General features: G+C 45.6%; 1 protein-coding gene and 1 pseudogene across 2 annotated transcripts in view; one reads left to right on the top strand and one right to left on the bottom strand.

Annotated features, from left to right (window-relative positions):
• Positions 1 to 6,206, top strand: part of KDM5A (lysine demethylase 5A) — a 95,023-nt gene extending 88,817 nt beyond the window's left edge. For both annotated transcript variants that reach the window (XM_002712783.5, XM_008259863.4), the window contains exon 28: positions 1,574 to 6,206. In XM_002712783.5, coding sequence (XP_002712829.1) covers positions 1,574 to 1,780 — 207 coding nt within the window. In that variant the 3' untranslated portion in view covers positions 1,781 to 6,206. The remainder of the gene's footprint in view (positions 1 to 1,573) is intronic.
• A 3,683-nt stretch (positions 6,207 to 9,889) lies between these two features.
• On the bottom strand, positions 9,890 to 11,004 carry LOC100355619 (twinfilin-1 pseudogene; annotated as a pseudogene).
• Positions 11,005 to 18,577: the final 7,573 nt, after the last annotated feature.

The following is an 18,577-nucleotide window of genomic DNA, read 5'->3' as shown; positions in this document are numbered from 1 at the left end:
TTGGCCAAAATGGCTGGGACTGGGCTGAAGCTGGGAGTCAGGAGCTTCTTTTGGGTCTCCCACGGGGGCCCAAGCATTTGAGCCATCTTCTGGTGCCTTCCCATATGCATTAGTAGGGAGCTGGATCAGAAGTGGATCAACTTAGGACTTGAACTGGCATCCAGATAGGATGCTGGCATTGCAGGTGGCAACTTAACCCACTGTGCCACAATGCCAGCCCCTTGCCATATATTATTTCTTGGGCCTTCTCAATAATCTTGTATTCAGATGTTATTTCCATTTTACAGTTGTGGCAGTTGGGCCTCAGTGAGATTAAATGAAATTATGTGATGGAGTCTAGCAAAGTCTTTATACTAAACAACACTACCTCTTAAGATCTAGAACTCTAGCAAACATAAAAGTAGGGAGATTATTTTGAAAAATTATTTTCCATCCTTTATTACAAGCCTAAAACTATAACATGGTTTTGATTATCTTTATGGGATATGGAAACCAATTTTGAAACCCTCTCAGTTTCCCTGAATGAAATTCTTTTACCTAGCCAAAACCTCTTTCCTCTGTTCTTTCTCATAAACTGTCCTGACATACCTCTTTGATTCCTTTATACACCTCTCTTTGCTCTGATAATCTGCTCATGGTTTTAAGTGGCTCTATTTTGTCAATGAAATGGTCACCTTTGAGCTTTGGAGAGGGAGAGTAGCACTTTTCATCTTAAAGGTTCTCATCTGCCATGACATTAGCTATAAAAATCATGCTCCAAATATAAAAGCCAAAAGTCACTTTATTGTTCAGTGACAAAGGTTAAGTACAAGGCTTAAAGTCACTAAACTGCATTCCCTTTCTGGCCTCCTATAATCAGTATTCTCTGCAGGGCAAAGTTTGCCTGGCACCTGCCACTGACCTATCAGTTTCCCAGACTTGAATTTTGAAGCCCAGAGTGATCTATTGACCTGTGTCTTTTACTGTTATAATTGGTTAATTTGTAAGATTTGACCTCTGATATTTGCTAACTTTTTATAGGGAGTTGTATTTGTAACGGAAGAAGAGAAGAATAAAAAATATTAGTTTTAAAAGTGGCCTATGTGACTGCTTTTCTAAAAAGGTATTTAATGTTCTTAGTACTTTGGCTTATCTCTTTGAAATAAAGCTAATACACAGGATTGCCTTCACGTTGTTGTATTCCTCCTTTCTTGATTGATAATTGCATTGTCTTAGAGCCTAGAAATTGTTAATATTAGCTAAAACTACTTGACTGCTCTTATTAGAAGTTCCTTTTTTTTGTCAAGTTTTTCTCAAACATGTTTCTGCCTCACAAGGAGCCCCAGGTATTCATGAGGTAATGGAGTACCTAAGAGGCCTAATTTTGTGGACACACTATGGTAAAATATAATTTGGGGGTTTTAACTTCTCAGCTTCTTTCATTTAAAAAAAATAACCCCATACGAAGTCATTGTCTGTCTGAGGACATTCCAATTGTTTGCTATCATTTAAGCCAAGAAAGCTCTTTGGTTTGCTTTTACTCTAGGCTAAATATTTATGTAACCTAAACATTCCCCGATCTTGTCTCCTACAGGTAGACTGGGTACAATGTGATGGTGGCTGTGATGAGTGGTTTCATCAAGTTTGTGTGGGTGTATCTCCAGAAATGGCTGAAAATGAAGATTACATCTGTATAAACTGTGCAAAGAAGCAGGGCCCAGATAGCCCAGGTCAAGCACCGCCTCCTTCCTTCATAATGAGCTACAAACTACCCATGGAGGATCTTAAAGAGACCAGTTAGCAGATGCTTGTTTAGTCTGGGACATGGGGGACAATGGACCACATTTGAGACCTTGGTCATCAATTAGAGTGGTGTAGATCCACTCAGAATGTTTCTTCCAAAGATGAATGACCTTCAGAGAAAGTCCCGTTAGTGCTGGCTTCCTCTTTGCATGGACTGTGTGGGCTACACTCTCTAGCAGCACATCTATGCGAAGGGTGTATTTGGTACAGCTGCCTGTCTCCCTTGGGTATGGTTTACTGCATTAAGGTCAAACACTTGATTGAGCTCTAGGGTGGTGGTGGGCATTAAATTCAGTGATGTGCTGGCAAGGTGTGTAGGATGTGGCTTAAAACCAGTTGATACTACTTAGAGGCTTATGACCTAGGGCAGCACCAACTGAATACTGATTGTTTGGGTCTCTTTAGTTGGAATATTTGGAAAGGAATCGGCACACCCTCCTTTCACTGTTACCTGGCATTTCATGCCCTACAGATAGAACCAGGAGAAGCAGGACTGAAGTTACTTCTGTTAGCAGTCATGGTATATAGTGGCACCGTCTCTTGGTTACCTGTGCTTGTTTCTACCAAGAAGAAAGCCCCAAATAAGAGAACCTCTAAAAAAAAAAAAAAAAAAAAAAAAAAAGAACCTCTCACCATCTGGGGCAGATCACCTCATCTTCCTAAGGAGGAAGATGTAATCTAATTCAGAAGTCCAGTTGGATAATGGAAGAAGAGCTTTTCTTATTTCAAGGCAAGAACCCCCTTCCCCCTTTTTCTGGTTTTGAGCAATCTGGCTGTCTTGGGTCTGCACTTTAGAGGAGAGCAGGTATGTGGATCCAGGTTCCTGCAAAAGGAGGAAGAAGAAGACCAGTAAAATTGTCTTACAGAATCACAATGATGCATGTATTTGGGGGAAACCTTCATTCAAAGTATTCCAGACACCACCAGGCTTCAGGCATGGCCATGAGCAAGACCAGCAAATAACAGCTTTTTGCCCTGCAGCCTTGACCCTGATGTCTACTGTTCCCTACATCAGCCCACAGCAGATGCTATTGAGTAACAGCTTGGCTTCATCAGAGGATGTGGGGTTGTAGCACCTCTGGTGGATGAAGTTGTTTTAGTAAATCCATTTTTAAAAAGAAAACAAAAAAGGACTTGTTTTTACTTTTTTCTAAATGTCTCTGACTACTGACTGTTCTATAAATAGATTATTTTTCTTTTTTTAATATACATATCTGAATATATAAATATATAAATATATATATTTACTGTTACCAGCAACATATGACAGAGTTTCAGCATCAAAAATCCATTTGGGGGCTTTTTTTTTTTTTTTTTTTTTTTTTTTTTTGCTTTGTAATAAAGAAACCCCATTCCTTGTAGTACAAGGAGTAGCACTCTCTTCTCCATCCTAGCTTGACCATGTTGCTTTTGTTCAAATAGACGGTTAAACTTCCTCTGTGTGTTGGGAATTAACCCTGTCTTTTGGAAAATTTGGTCTTACTCTAGCCTTTGCTGGCTGTTTTTTCTTTTATATGTGAATGTTTGAAACTATGGTGCTGTGTCCTCTTCCCTCTGTTCTGTTCTCTGTTCTGATTAAGGTGTTAGGTAAGCTGTATGTAAACTTTTATTAGAATGGGGCTAATTTTTTAAAGGACAAAAAAAGTTACTAAAAAGCTTTTGTCTTCAGTAGCCTGTGTCCTTTATTTTGGTTTAAAAATCTGTGGTTCGACTTAAACTCATCAACTTTCCCTTAAAGGGGGTAGTGGGCTGGACCTAGAAACTGCTTTGTAGCTTCCTCTTCCATTTTTGCCCCAGTCTCTTTTAAAGAAATGTCTTCTAGTACCTAGAAGTGAAATGTACTGTCCAGTTACAGTTTGAGTGGGTATGAGATTTAACTCAAAAGGCATCTTACTTTAAAAAAAAACAAAACAGCAAAAGCTTTCTTATAAAATCCAATTTCTATAAATGCTTTCTGTGTGGTTTATACTACCTACTTTTTGGTCACTCTTCCCTTAATACTAGATAACATTTTGAGTGCTTTGGCCTATTAAAAGGTTTGTAAGAGTTGCTGTAGCATGTGTCTTGAGCTCATCTCAAGTAAGTGTGTGTATGATTGGAGATTTCAAGGGATATCTTAAGGTAATTAACCAGTGTACCAAGTTTTCATTTTGCCAACTATATAAAGATTATCTCAATTGAGACTTTCATCTGGTTGATGTTATAGAAGAAAGCACGATTATTATTATTATTATTTTTTTTTGCCATTGGATCTTTGTAAAGTCTTCAAATACGTGTGGATTAAAGATTGAATGTAATTTTCAGTGATGGATCCCTGGAACATATTTAAAATTTTACCTTTCCTTTCCAGTCATCCATTCTGTTGTCCATGGAGAGTGTTGAGGATGCTAAGAAAGGTGGTTGTTAAGCTGCTTGGCACGTTGAAGTACTTGAAAAGGAGATGGAGTGGATGGCTGTTTGGGGAGTCATTTATGTACTTGATATGATATTTGCCTGTAGGAGACCTGAGAAAAATACAAGGCAGTCTCCAACCATGAATAGCTTCCTGTTATGTCCTAATATTTTGAAATTGAAGTGTGTCATTTAACTGGTACTGTGAGATTTTCTGTATATATTTGGAAGTCATGGAGGATTTGGTCTGACCTGACCACAGATTAAGACCAGGCTGAGAAAAACAGAGATTAGTGCCTCCCTCCTCCCCCACCAAAAGGAATCAAAACAAACTCAAAATTCAAATTTGTAGTTTTTGAATTAATGAAATAAGGTACATCCATTTAGAGAAATGTTGGTGTTCTATAAAGTGTTGTTTTCACTTAGAAGAAATTACTTATTTACAACTTAACTCTAGTCTTCTGTATTGTAACATTTTATCTTGATTTTAAATGTTTTCTCTACCTTCCCTAACTTGCAGAGTTTCAGTTTTTCATTGGTATTTTATCTTGCGTGTTTTAATTCTTTCAAAGGAATTTTTCACTGCCTTCATTACAGACATTTTGGCAAAGGTTAAATAAAGGAAAATTTTTTAAAAATGATAGGTCTTCGATATTCTTAAAAGGGGTGAGTCGTTGGAACTGTAGGGATCCCCAGGTCAGAAGCACAAGCGCAGCGTTCGACGGTACTGCAGCACAGCCGTGTCGAGGTGTAGATGCTGGCTCCCTCGTAGGGATGCTGCAGAACAGCTTGGCCTGCGTGATTCACATTTGTGCCTCAGTAAAAGTACAAATTACTGCGTGTCATATTTTTTTGAATAGTTAGAAGGCAGACATTAAATCTGTGATTGCCCACAGTCTACTTTAATAATCAAAAAACTGCACACACTGACAGACCTGTAAGAGTAGCATGATTTGATGTGTGCTTTGCTCATGTTCTTCTCTGCTTTTATTCATAACAGGTGCACAAGAGCTGTCAGTTAATTTGTTTTTCCTAATTTTTAGATTCTGGATGCAATTCAGTGCATGTAAAGAAACTCCCTGCCTTGTCAGTATTCTGATTCTGTAATACATTTGTGTGAATATCATCCAGGACTCTGTAAAGTAGGATGAAAGGAAAAATTAAGAAACCCAAAGGGTTGGGATTATCCACTTTTATAGAAGAGAAGGTGACCATTTGGAGTGGGATTTGAAAACTGTAAATTGGGGAAATTGAGTTGTTGGCCCCACATATAACTAGGTTCAATAAAGTTTCACATGTGCGTTATCTTCATGTGTAGAAAGTTGCTTTTGCAGTCAGTCAGTCCTTAAGTAGAATTCCTGTTGAGTACCTCTGCCCACCTCCTTACATTAAAGCATACCCCATGTCTGGACACAGATGTGCCAAAGAAGTGTTTACAGCAGGAGAGGGAAAGAATGGACGCTGATAGATTCTGGAATCCCTGTCTCCGTGTCTTCTCTCGGCCTGGGTCGTTCCCAGTCACCACTGTGCAACAGACGACGGGCTCTGGGGAGGCATGTGGCGGGGTTTTGGAGATGCGTCCTGCTTGTTCTTTTGCAGCTGATAGAGCTGTCTCCTGGGAATGTCTCTTGTGAGCCTCAGGACCTCTAACGGGTATTCCCTTACATATTTATTACAGTTTACCAGAGTTATTGGTGGTGCCTTATGAAAAATATAACTTGATTTCTTGACATTTGAGCATGTTTTGTATTTCTTTGGTTTTTTGAATGAGTATTCGGTATGATTAATTGCATTACGTCTAAAAATCTCTTTGTGCTCAGATTCCTAATCGTTTCCACCCCTGCCCCCTTACTCTCACCCCCTTCATTTACATTGTGGCGACTTTAAATGGGAACCAAGTAAAGGTAAATTTTGGTAATGATTATTGATAATCCTAAGGAAAATTAGCAAGTACATGAGAGCTACTTCTAACCTGTGCCAAAGCAGTTTTTTAGTATTACTTGCTAACTATACAATAAAGAACTGAGCCGAAATAATCTGGTCAGTGGTGTGATTAGCCCATTGTTATTACTGAGAATAATGTTTTTGAAACTGAAGTACAGGAAGTGACTCCGGAAGATATCCCGGGTCCTTGATTTTCCACAAGAGCCCCTTGATGACCAGCAGACGTGAGTCCATCCTTGGTTCTTGAGAAATGTGCTCCTTTGCAGGGGAGATGAGGATCCAGATGCTCACAACTAGTTCAGACCTCAAGGGACTTCAGAGAAGTAAATGACACTCCTTCCTCCATCGCCAGGTTCCCAGGTGATGCACATGTGAAGGGCGAATGTTAAGGTTATGCTTGCAGTGAAATTGACAGTTTCATGAGGTGTGTGACTGTGTGTCTGTGTTGGGGGTAGTGGAAGAGTTGGTTGTTAAGAGGGGAGAGAATTCTGGTTATCCCATTACTTAGAAGTTTTCCTGCCCACAAAGATCCATGAAATTTCATAAAGTGACAAATCCTTTCTAGAATTGTCTAGATCACATTTTTTCTTGAGTCTTTGACACTGGTTGATACCTATGAATGGAGGATCCGGAATTTCTTCTTGGAACACTTGGCCAATGATTGGAAATTCACGCATGATAAAAAGTAGAGAACGGTACGAAGGAATACAGTCAGATAAACACAGAGTAGCTTTTGAGTTTCTTCTCATCCCCCCGCCCCTTAGCTCTTTTAAGTGTATTTCTACTCTAGTAGAAGGATTTCATATTTCTGTAAAGTCCCATGAATGTCTTCATTAGATGAGACTTCTCTAACCTTGTCTTTGGAGCTACCTTCTGTGTCTTGTCAGTAGAGAAAAAAAGCACCCCAAGAATGGTCAGATGGTGAAATTTTGCTAAGGAACCTTTTTGAGTTCTTGGACACAGTGATGAAGTCTTATCTGAGACTACCAAGCTGAGTGTTATATAACGTAAAGAACACTGGATAGGGGCCAGCATTGTGGTGTAGCAGCCAGAGCTGCCACCCGTGACACTGGCATCCCACATAGGTACTGGTTCAAGCCCTGGCTGCTCCACTTAATCCAGCACCCTGCTAATGTGCCTGGAAAAGTAGCAGAGTGGCCCAAGTGCTTGGGCCCCTGCACCAATGTGGGAAGTCGGAAAGAAGCTCCTGGCTCCTGGCCTTGGGCCTGGCCCAGTCTCAGCCATTGTGGCTGCTTGGGGAATGAACCAGCAGATGGAAGACCTCTTTGTCTCTCCTTGTGTCTCTCTGTAACTCTGCCTTTAAAATAGGATACATCTTGGGGAAAAAAAACTGGGTAAGAAGCTGGGTTTGTGGTCTGTAACTGTGTGCCATTCAGTTGGTTACCCAGCTCCTCTGGAACTGGGTTCCTACCATATCGAGTTAGCTCACACAGATATGAAGACATGTAAGTCACAGCCCCACTCCTTAACAGGGTAAGATGGGATTTTTTTAAATTATTTTTTATTTTATTATTATTATTATTTTAAATTTTTTGACAGGCAGAGTGGACAGTGAGAGAGAGAGACAGAGAGAAAGGTCTTCCTTTGCCGTTGGTTCACCCTCCAATGGCCGCCACGGCCGGCGCGCTGCGGCCGGCACACCGCGCTGATCCGATGGCAGGAGCCAGGAGCCAGGTGCTTTTCCTGGTCTCCCATGGGGTGCAGGGCCCAAGCACCTGGGCCATCCTCCACTGCACTCCCGGGCCACAGCAGAGAGCTGGCCTGGAAGAGGGGCAACCGGGACAGAATCTGGCGCCCCGACCGGGACTAGAACCCGGTGTGCCGGCGCCGCTAGGCGGAGGATTAGCCTAGTGAGCCGCGGCGCCGGCCCGGTAAGATGGGATTTTTAAGAATGTTTATTGTGGGGCTGGTGCTGTGGTGTAGTGGTTTAAGCTCCCGCCTGCAGTGCTAGCATTCTCTGTGTGGACACCAGTTCAAGTCCCAGCTGCTCCAGTTCTGATCCAGCTTCCTGCTAATGCTCTGGGAAAGCTGCCTCAATTAGTAATTTTTTCCCCAATCAAAAGACGAGGCCCTGCTTCCATACTTTGTGGCTTGGTATGCCCCGGGCACTGGCAACTTTAGTCTTTCTGGCCTAGCTCTGCCGTCTTTCACTGGGGCTAAGCTTGGTGGAAGACCAGCTTAGTAGTAAGGCTCTCTTTGGAACCCGGAACAATTCAAGCACGTCTGCGTTAGGTCATGACCTTCAGTACTGCTGGTTTGTGATTGCTGAGGTCACTCTTCTGTTCCTTTGTAAGGAGCCCTGCTACTGGTTAGCTGGAACCTGAGCCTCGCTGAGCGAAAAGGAGGCCTCTGCTATTTAGCTGTACCATCTGTCCTCCGGAGTGTCGTCTCTGAGGGACTTGGATGGCTTTGCGGCATCTCTGTCCCCAGCGCTGCCATCATCCAGGGCAGTGTCACTGATCTTGAGGAGCTGCAGTTTCTGGACGTCTGCTTCCCATAGTGGTTTTCATGTCATGTCTCAGCACCGTTCCTAAAACACTGAATGCTAGGATCCTGTTCATCTACTTTGATTTTAATGTCTTGACCTTTGATGTATTTCTTAGTGTATGCAACTTACCTCAGTTCCTTAAATGGCCTTTTCCTTCTAGTTTGTCAGATCATTCTGGCCTCACTCCTTTCATTTATTGTTTTTTAAAGAAACATTTATTTATTTGAAAGGCAGCATGACAGAGGAAGATACAGAGAAAGAATTGGAGATCTTCCATCTGCTAGCTCACTCCCCAAATGGCCACAAAGGCCAGGGCTGGGCCAGGCTGAGAAGCATGTGGGCCATCTTCTCCTACCTTCCCAGAGGCGTTAGAAGGGGGCTGGATTGGAAATGGAGCGACTGGGGCTTGAACTGGCATTCTGATGTGGGATGCTGGCATCTCGTACTGCCAACTCACTCCTGTGGTGTGCGGCCGCACTGCCCTGAAAGCGCCCGGTCTCGTCTCGTCCATCGCTCCTGTGCCTGCTGTAATGTGGATCCTCCCTTCGCCGTCTCACTGAAATCAGTGGTGCCCAGTGAACACTCCTGTTCTTGATTGACCTCTCTTTGATGTTTGATATGGTTGTCTGTTCTTCAAACTTCTCGAATGCCACTACTCTGCTAACTTTGTCTCCAGCTGCTCTTTAATCAGCTCCCTTTTCTGCGAATCCCCTTAAAAGAGTGTCATGGGGTTCTTCTTTATATATCTACATGCCCTAACCCATTCCCAGTTACCCCTTCTCTTCAAGTGATGCCCAAATCAGCATCCCCTGCTTGCTCTCTGAGTTCTTGAATCGACTGGTAACCATTTCCACTAGGTTAATTTTTTTTTATTTGACAGATAGAGTTAGATAGTGAGGGAGAGAGATAGAGAGGTCTTCCTTCCATTGGTTCACCCCACAAATGGCTGCTATGGCCGGAACTACACCAATCCGAAGCCAGGAGCCAGGTGCTTCCTCCTGGTCTCCCATGCGGGTACAAGAGCCCAAGCACTTGGGCCATCCTCCACTGCCCTTTCGGGCCACAGCAGAGAGCTGGACTGGAAGAGGAGCAACCGGGACTAGAACCCAGCACCCATATGGGATGCCAGTGCCGCAGGCAGAGGATTAACCAAGTGAGCCACGGTGCCGGCCCTCTGTTTTAATCCCTCCAAACTTATTGTTTCAAAAACCAAACTTAACCTTCTTTCCACTCCAAACCAGTTCTACATCCTTTATTCCCTGTTCAAACAAATGACCAGTTGCCCAAGCCAAAACCCTGTGAGCCATCACGGTATTCTTTCTGCCCATGCACTTTTTGCATGCAAAAATCCTTTAGATTGACCTGTCTTTTATCTCCATCTCTCTCTTCTTTTTCTAAACTAGTATTGTAATGTGAAATGTAATGATTGTAATCAGCAGTGGCTTCCATTTCAGCTGGACCCCTAATTAGTCTTCGGATTCCTCTTTTTCTTGCAGGGCCTTTGAGTTTTGCAGAACTCTGCTGTACGCGTGCTGCTTGGGGTGCACATCTTCTCAGAGGAAGTCGCCGTCAGCCCATCCCTGTGCTCTGTCTCCACCTCATTGCATCCACTTGTAGTTCGTTGTCTTTCTATAATCACTAGCAGAGGGCTCGCAGCTGGAGCGCACAACCGTTCTGTCACAGTGCATGTGTACGCAGGCATGGAAATACAAACTATGGACTCAAAATAGTCTCCCCCGTGGGAATGGTTATACACGAAGAAACGGGAGCGTGCTGAATCCTTGGGAATCCTCTTTGGCAAATCTTTCAGTTCTGTCTTTGTTGTGTTGGCCAAATTATAATTTCATTTTTTATATCTATTTCCAACTTCATGCATTTGAGCTGTTACTCAACTTTTCCAAAGCCTGCAAAGCGTCTCGAGAATTAGGAAACGTTTCTCCTTGTAGTGTCTGACGCTGAGTGTCCACACCCAGGTCAGTCTGTACCTCACTGATTTTCATCTGCTGTCACTTCTCCCCGGCAGCTGTTTTTTATATCCATGTAAGGATACATCTTCCTTCACTGCTCCAAACACTTCACCTTTAATGGGCCACCTGCAGACTCGCCTTTCAGTCGCTCTTGCTGCTGCAGCCTGCATTTCTTGATGAGCATGAGACTGATCTGGAGAATATCCATTGACAGCCCTGGCCATTGTGAGAATCTAACCTGAACAACATGTAGCACGGCTCTTTGTGCTGCAACAGGGGCAGAGCAGGGGGATCATAACCCTTATCCCAGGAGTCTGTGGGCTGATGGCAGGAGCCAATCACAAGTTGCTCATTTTCCACGGGCGCCTTCGGAGGTCTGTACTTCCACTTCTGGCTCTGGCTTGCTTGCATGCCGGGCTGGTGGGACGCGGCGGTGGCCACTCCCATCTGTTTCCCTTGTGATGCTGTCGTCACTGCCACCCTGATTTCTTTGCTAGGCTTTAGGGTGGTCACTCAGCTTATCTTCCAGGTTACCGCCAGAACGAACCGTCTAAGGAGCCGGTCTGCGCCTGCCTTGGTCCTGTACCTCTCTAAGCACATCAGCTGCCACACATGCCCCAGGCACCGTGCTTCAGCCATACTGAGGCCTGGCCCTCCCTCCCTCCCTCCCTCCCTCCCTCCCTCCCTCCCTCCCCTTCCTTGCTTCCTCCCTCACTTATTTTTTTCTTCCTTTTCTTTCTCTCTCCATACGCTAGGCTTCCTTCCTGCAATGCCCGTGTTTTCATTCTGGCGATGTCAGCCTCAGTGCTGCTTCTTCAGAGCACCTTGTTGGCTCTCACAGCAGCCTCCTTTCCTCCTGACGGGCCTTGGTGTAGGTGACGGATTTGTTTATCAGCTCCCCGAGAGTGGAGGCTTGTGTCCTCTGTCTCTCTGTACCCAGCAACTAGAATATTCAATAGATAACTGTGGATGAGAGCCGTTTCATGCCTTGGTTCCTCCATGCTCACGTTCTTGCCTGTTTGTTGTTCTCCATGTGTGGACGGCCATGCCCTCAAGCGTGGCCTCTGGATCGGTAGCATCAGCGCCACCTGGAAACTTTTAGACATGCACATTCCCAGGCCCCACCCCAGGCACCTGGAATCAGAAAGTCTGTGGCTGAGGCCAACGCCCCTGGGGAGCTGGGATGCACACGGGCGTTTGAGACTCACTCAGTAGATGCAGTCCTTACGTTTCTATCCCCAAGACCTAATACGGCGCCTAGGACAGGAGTATGGTAAAGGGACGAGAAACTCGTTCAAGTGCCTCTCTGGCAGCCTTTCAACAGTTTGATCGTAGTCACCGTCTCTACCTGCCCAGTCCTCATCCTCTGCCTGTCTGGTTTAATGTCACTAATTCTAGTGTGTCATGACTTTGGATCCCTTTGCCTTCCTCATTGGATTTATCTGAGCAAATTCCACCTTACTGCATGCCCATCTTAAACATATCAGAGTTGGTTTTAGTTTTCAAGCTACAGTTCTGCATGGTGGAACTCTGTAAGATCACCCCAGTGGGAGACAGTTTGCAGTGAGCATGATCAGCGCTGCGTCTGTGCAGTTGGTGTGCAGTGGAAACCAGCGATGTTGCCTGTGTTCGCCTGGCCTTGGTGGCATGGAAGTCATTCTGCAGCATGGTTTCTGGTAATGGCTTCGGTGGTTCTGAGCCCTGGTGGCACAGTAGACCTGCCTGGAGAGCTTTCATAAAACATGCTGCCACTGCTGCTCCAGACTGCTCGAACCGCAAGTGTCCCAGGGTGGAGCTCAAGCATCAGCATTTTTTAAAAAAATCTATTTTATTTATTTGAAAGAACTGCAGAGAGAGATGGAGCCAGAGAGAAGGAGAGAGATCTTCCATCTGGTGGTTCACTCCCCAATGACTGCAATGGCTGGAGCTGCACTGATCCAAAGCCAGGAGCTTCCTCTGGGTCTCCCACGTGGGTGCAGGGGTTCAAGGACTTGGGCCATCTTCTGCTCTCCCAGGCCACAGCAGAGAGCTGGATCGAAGAGGAGCAGCTGGGACTAGAACCGACACCCATATGGGATGCCAGCGCTTCAGGCCAGGGCATTAACCCACTGTGCCACAGTGCCGACCCCATGAATATTTTTTAAAAATTGTTTTGTTTATTGATTTTGAAAGGCAGAGACACAGAAACAGAGATCTCCCATTTACTGATTCACTCCTTAAATGCTTGCAAAAGCAGGGGCTGGGCCAGCCTGAAGCCAGGAGCCAGGAACCGGGTCCAGGTCTCCCATGTAGGTGGCAGGGGCCCGTGTATTTCAGCCACCACCCGCTGCTTCCCAAGGGTGCGCATTAACAGCGCTCTAGAATCAGGAACGGCCAGGACTTGAACCGAGGCCCTCTGATACACGATCGGGGATCTCAAGCAGCATCATTACCACCATGCCAGATACCTGCCGCATCAGTCTTTTTTGGAAGAGCTTTAAGGAGGTATAATTTACCTGCCACTAAATTGACTCATTTTAACGTTGATGAATGCTTCTTAGTACATTTACAGACTTGTGCAGCCATCACCACATCATACAAACTTGGAAATGTTTCCATGACCCCTAAAAGAAACACTATGGGTAGGTGTTGCAGATTGAGCTGCTGCTTGGGGTGCACATGTCCCACATTGTAGCACTTTGTGAACCCTGGCTGCTCCACTTCCAATCCAACTCCCTGCTAATGCGCCTGGGAAGCAGCAGAGGATGACTCTCACGTGGGAGACCTGGCTGGAGCTCCTGCCTTCTGGCTTCAGCCTGGCCCAGCCTGGGCTGTTGTGGCCGTTTGTGGAGTGAACCAATAGAAGAAAGGTTCTCTCATTCTCTCTCTCTGTCTCTGTCATCTTCTGTCTTTCAAATAATACATAAGTAAATCTTAAACAAAACAAAAACAAGCAAAAGCTGTGACGTCTGCTCACAGACTCTCCCTGTTCTTTGTCTCCAAAGCTTTGCCCTTTGGAGACCCCACACCAGGATGGTTTTCAAGCTCTCAGATGATTTTTTACATGTGAGTAGGGCTGAGAACCACAGTTCTACAGTGCGTTGTGAGGAATCTCGGTGATATTTAAGAACTGCGTGTAAGAAGGATGCTTCACATACTTTCACACTTAGGCCCACTATGCCCACCTATGCCCATGCGTGCTTTCACCACTAGTATGACAAAGATCATCAATTTGGTAATGGAACATAGTAGACCATTTTGTTATTTTTCCTTTACACATATTAGAATCATCCAAAATGGCCTCTCATGCTTTCTGCGAGTTATTCAGAAACACCTGTCGGCTGCCTTTCCCTGTAGGTAAACGACACTGGGAGGTGTGTGAGGAGCAGCCTGCCTGAGATAATGTGGACACCAGAAATTGCCCTCAGTGGTTCTGATTAACTTCCCTGCCAAATAATAGATTTTTGCTTATAGGCAAATGAATATTTCCAAAACAGTTTTTGGAAAGTATGTTTGTTTTAAACTGACAAAAAATGAAAAATCATCTTCCACCTTCAAGTAACCCCTGTTAAGATTTAACTGAATTTATTTCCCGCCAGTCATGGCTGCACATCTATCCAGCTGTTTACCTCTCTACGCAGACTGCTTGCTTTCTTGCTTCTTTCACTTCATTTTGAGAACATTTGTATGTCATCATAAATATAAGCTGTATTGTTTTGTTTTTAAAGATATGTTGGGCCGGCGCCGCGGCTCACTAGGCTAATCCTCTGCCTTGCGGCGCCGGCACACCGGGTTCTAGTCCCGGTCGGGGCACCGGATTCTGTCCCGGTTGCCCCTCTTCCAGGCCAGCTCTCTGCTGTGGCCAGGGAGTGCAGTGGAGGATGGCCCAAGTGCTTGGGCCCTGCACCCCATGGGAGACCAGAAGTACCTGGCTCCTGCCACCGGATCAGCGCGGTACGCCAGCCGCAGCGCGCTGGCCATGGCGGCCATTGGAGGGTGAACCAACGGCAAAGGAAGACCTTTCTCTCTGTCTCTCTCTCTCTCTCACTGTCCACTCTGCCTGTCAAAAAAAAAAAAAAAAAAAAAAAGAGATATGTTTATTTGAAAGAGTTACACAGAGAGAGAAGAAGGGGCAGAGAGAGAGAGAGACAGACAGACAGACAAGTCTTCCATCTGCTGGTTCACTCCTCCAATTGGCTGCAGTGGCCAGAGCTATGCTGATCCGGAGCCCGGAGCCAGGAGCTTTCTCCAGGTCTCCCACCAGGGTGCAGGGGCCCAAGCACTTGGGCCATCTTCTACTGCTTTCCCAGGCCATAGCAGAGAGCTGGACTGGAAGTGGAGCAGCCGGGTCTCAAACCGGCGCCCATATGGGATGCTGGCACTGCAGGCAGTGGCTTTACCTGCTATGCCACAGCGCCAGCCCCTTATATGGGATTTTAATGGTTTTAAAGACCTTTCTATATTGAGCCATTCTTCCTTTGTTTTGTGTTGCAAAATTTGGCCAGCTTATTAGTCCTCTAACCTTATTTATTTTTTTCTTTTTTAGAAGTAACAAAGTTTAATGATGTAAACTTGACCTCTTCAGTTTTATAATTCCTGGTATTCCTGACATCCTTAGAATGATCTCTCAGGGCAACACTGTGGCTTAGTGAGTGCTGATTCTAGTTCTGCCTGCTCCTCTTTGATCCAGCTCTCTGCTATGGCCTGGGAAAACAGTAGAAGATGGCCCAACTTCCAGGTCGCAACAGCCAAGGCTGGGTCAGGCTGAAGCCAGGAGCTTCATCCAGATCTCTCATGTGGGTGCAGGGGCCCAAGCACTTGAACCATCTTCCACTGCTTTCCCAGGTGCATAAACAGAGAGCTGGATGGGAAGTGGAGCAGCGGGGACACGAACCAGGACCTGTATGATAGATCATCGTTGCAGGTGGCAGCTTACCCCGCTACGCCACAACACCGGCCCCTATCTCTCTCAGGTTTTTTTTAATACACTCACTGACTCTTCAGAGTATTTGGGTACACGTCTTGCATTTCCGCACATGTATATATCTTGTTACCCCCAGGCCTCTAACACCAAGCACAACTTTACATATGTGTGTACATTCCGTATACTCATGGCAGTAGGTTTCTATTTGCGGTATAACATTGCTAAAAATTTAGTAGTTTAAAACAACCCGTACTTATTCCCTCTCAGTTTCTCGGCCCCAGAGTCAGTACCCCTTCCCTGGTTACTCCACTTCAAAGTCTCACAAGGCTGCCGTCAGGGCGGTGTTTGAGGCTGGGGTCACCCCCTCCACCCCGTAGCTCTGCTTCTCAAATAAATAACATAAATCTTAAAAAAAAGAAGTCTGGATAACAAGGGTTCAACTACTGACATGAGGAAATGATACATGGATGAATCTCAAGATAATTATGTGTGTGAAAGGAGCCAGATAAAGGGTCCGGCGCTGTGGTATAGCGGGTTAAGCCGTTGTCTGCAGTGCCAGCATCCCATATGGGCGCCTGTTCGAGTCCTGGCTGCTCTACATCTTAGGAGGCTCCCTGCTAATGCTCCTGGGAAAGCAGCAGAGGCTGGCCCAAGTGTTTGAGCCCCTGAACCCCCATGGGAGACCCAGATGAAGCTAGCTGGGCAAGCATCTACTTCCAAGCACAGGCAGTTGTGGGCAGCATCTTGATCCTTGTGGGGGGTGGGATTGAGCACCTCTGCTTCCGCTTGACCCCCAGTCTGAGCCAGCTTCCCTTTCCTTGCTTCCTGAGCTTTCCCAACATGGACACTTGCTTCCTCAAAGCCGGCGAGGAGGAGAGTGTCCTGGCAAGGTGGAGGTAAACATAAGCATCTTGGACGCATCTTGGCCGTATTCTGTGAGGTGGAAGCAGGTCACAGGAGCTGCTCCCAGCAGGAGGAGATCCCGGAAGCGTGTGAACTCCAGAAGACAGGGATTGCGTGAGGCCACACTCACATAGCCGGGGGTGGGTGGGGTGGCGGGGGAGGAATACGCTGCATCCCACGAAGTCTGCGGTGCCTGGGGAAAGATGCCAACTTCCTAGGAATTCATAAACTTTGTTCTCTCTATTCTTTCTATTCAAGTTCAGTTGCAAAGAGAAAGTGTGATGTCTTTGTTTTTCTAATATTCATGAAAAACAAGCTTTTTTTTTCACCTGGGATAAAATTTTGTAACATGGCTACAAATTGAAATATTTATAACTGCTCTTTGGCCAATCTCCTGTATTCCAGAGAACAGGTCTTGGAGCTGGTGCTATGGCACAGTAGGTTAAGCTACCACTTGCAATGCCAACATCCCATATGGGTGCCAGTTTGAGACCTGGCTGCTCCACTTCTGGTCCAGCTCCTTGCTAATGTGCCTGAGAAAACTGCAGAAGGTGGCCCAAGTGCTTGGCTTCCTGCATTCACATGGGAGACCCGAAGAAGCTCCTGGCTGCTGGCTCTGGCCTGGCCCAGACTCAGCCATTGGGGCAATTTGGGGAGTGAACCAGTGGATGAAAGATTCTCTCTCTCAATTCCTCTTTCTGTGTATCTCTTTCAAATAAATAAATAATTTTAAAAAAGAGAGAGGGGCTGACGCTTTGACGCAGCGGGTTAACACCCTGGCCTGAAGCTCTGGCATCCCATATGAGCGCCAGTTCGAGCCCTGGCTGCTCTACTTCTGATCCAGCTCTCTGCTGTGGCCTGGGAAAGCAGCAGAAGATGGCCAAGGTCATTTTGGCTCCTGCACCCATGTGGGAGACCTGGAAGAAGCACCTGGCTCCTGGCTTCGGATTGGCGCAGCTCCGGCTGTTGCAGCCAACTGGAGAATGAACCATTGGGTGGAAGACCTCTCTCTCTCTCTCTCTGACTCTCCCTTCTCTGTGTAACTCTGACTTTCAAATAAATAAATAAATCTTAGAGGGGAGAGCGAGAGAGAGAGAGAGAGAATTTGTCTTTTCCATTTTTCAGAAAAACAGAGAACTCTGACTCTCATCAAGTCTATTTTCATATGTTCTGAGTTCTTTGATCCTACTGGTTCAACAACTTCAGGTCCTTTTCATATCAATGCAAAGCCTCATTTTAATTTTCAAACTAAAATTCTGAATGAAGGAATGCGGTCTCCTTGAGTTTTTATATTTTTATGCATGGTTAAGTTTGCAAATTTGTTCTTCTATATGTTTTATTTTTCTTCTGCAAAAAAAAAAAAAAAAAAAGGAAAAATGCTTTTGGAGTTGTTAGCAAAAACTGCTTTATTTGGGAGCCAGTGCTGTGGCATAGCAGGTAAAGCCACCACCTGGGGTGCTGGAATCCCATATGAGCACCAGTTCAAGTCCTGGCTGCTTCACTTCTGATCCAGATCCCTGCTAGTGCACCTAAGAAAGCTAGGGAAGATGGTCCACGTGGGTGGCAGGGACCCAGGCACCTGGGTCATCTTTCACTGTTTTCCCAGGTGCATTAGCAGGGAGCTGGATCAGAAATGAAGCAGTTGGGACTCCACCCTGCTCATATGAGATGACAGCATCACAGGCAGTGGCTTACCTGAGCCACAACACTGGCCCCTGTATTGTTGCTTTTTTTTTTTAAAGTACCTGGGGCCGGCACTGTGCCACAACGGGTTAAAGCCCCAGCCTGCAGCACTGACATTCCATATAGGTGCTGGTTCATGTCCCGGCTGCTCCACTTCCAATCCAGCTCTCTGCTATGGCCTGGGAAAGCAGTGGAAGGTGGCCCAAGTGCTTGGGCCCCTGCACCCATGTGGGAGACCCAGAGGAAGCTCCTGGCTTCAGATCAGCTCAGCTCTGGCTGTTGTGGTCATTTGGGGAGTGAACCAGTGAATGGAAGAATCTCTCTCTCTCTCTGGCTCTATCTCTCTAACTCTCTCTTTCTTTTTTTTTTTTTTTTTTGACAGGCAGAGTTAGAGAAAGAGACAAAGAGAAAGGTCTTTCTTTTTCTGTTGGTTCACCCCCCAGGTGGCTGCTACGACCGGTTTGTCGCTGATCCGAAGCCAGGAGCCAGGTGCTT

Source organism: Oryctolagus cuniculus, chromosome 9 (assembly GCF_964237555.1).
Source record: "Oryctolagus cuniculus chromosome 9, mOryCun1.1, whole genome shotgun sequence".
Taxonomy (NCBI): domain Eukaryota; kingdom Metazoa; phylum Chordata; class Mammalia; order Lagomorpha; family Leporidae; genus Oryctolagus; species Oryctolagus cuniculus.
Note: the sequence above shows the minus strand (reverse complement) of the source record. Positions and strands in the feature narration are given on the sequence as shown.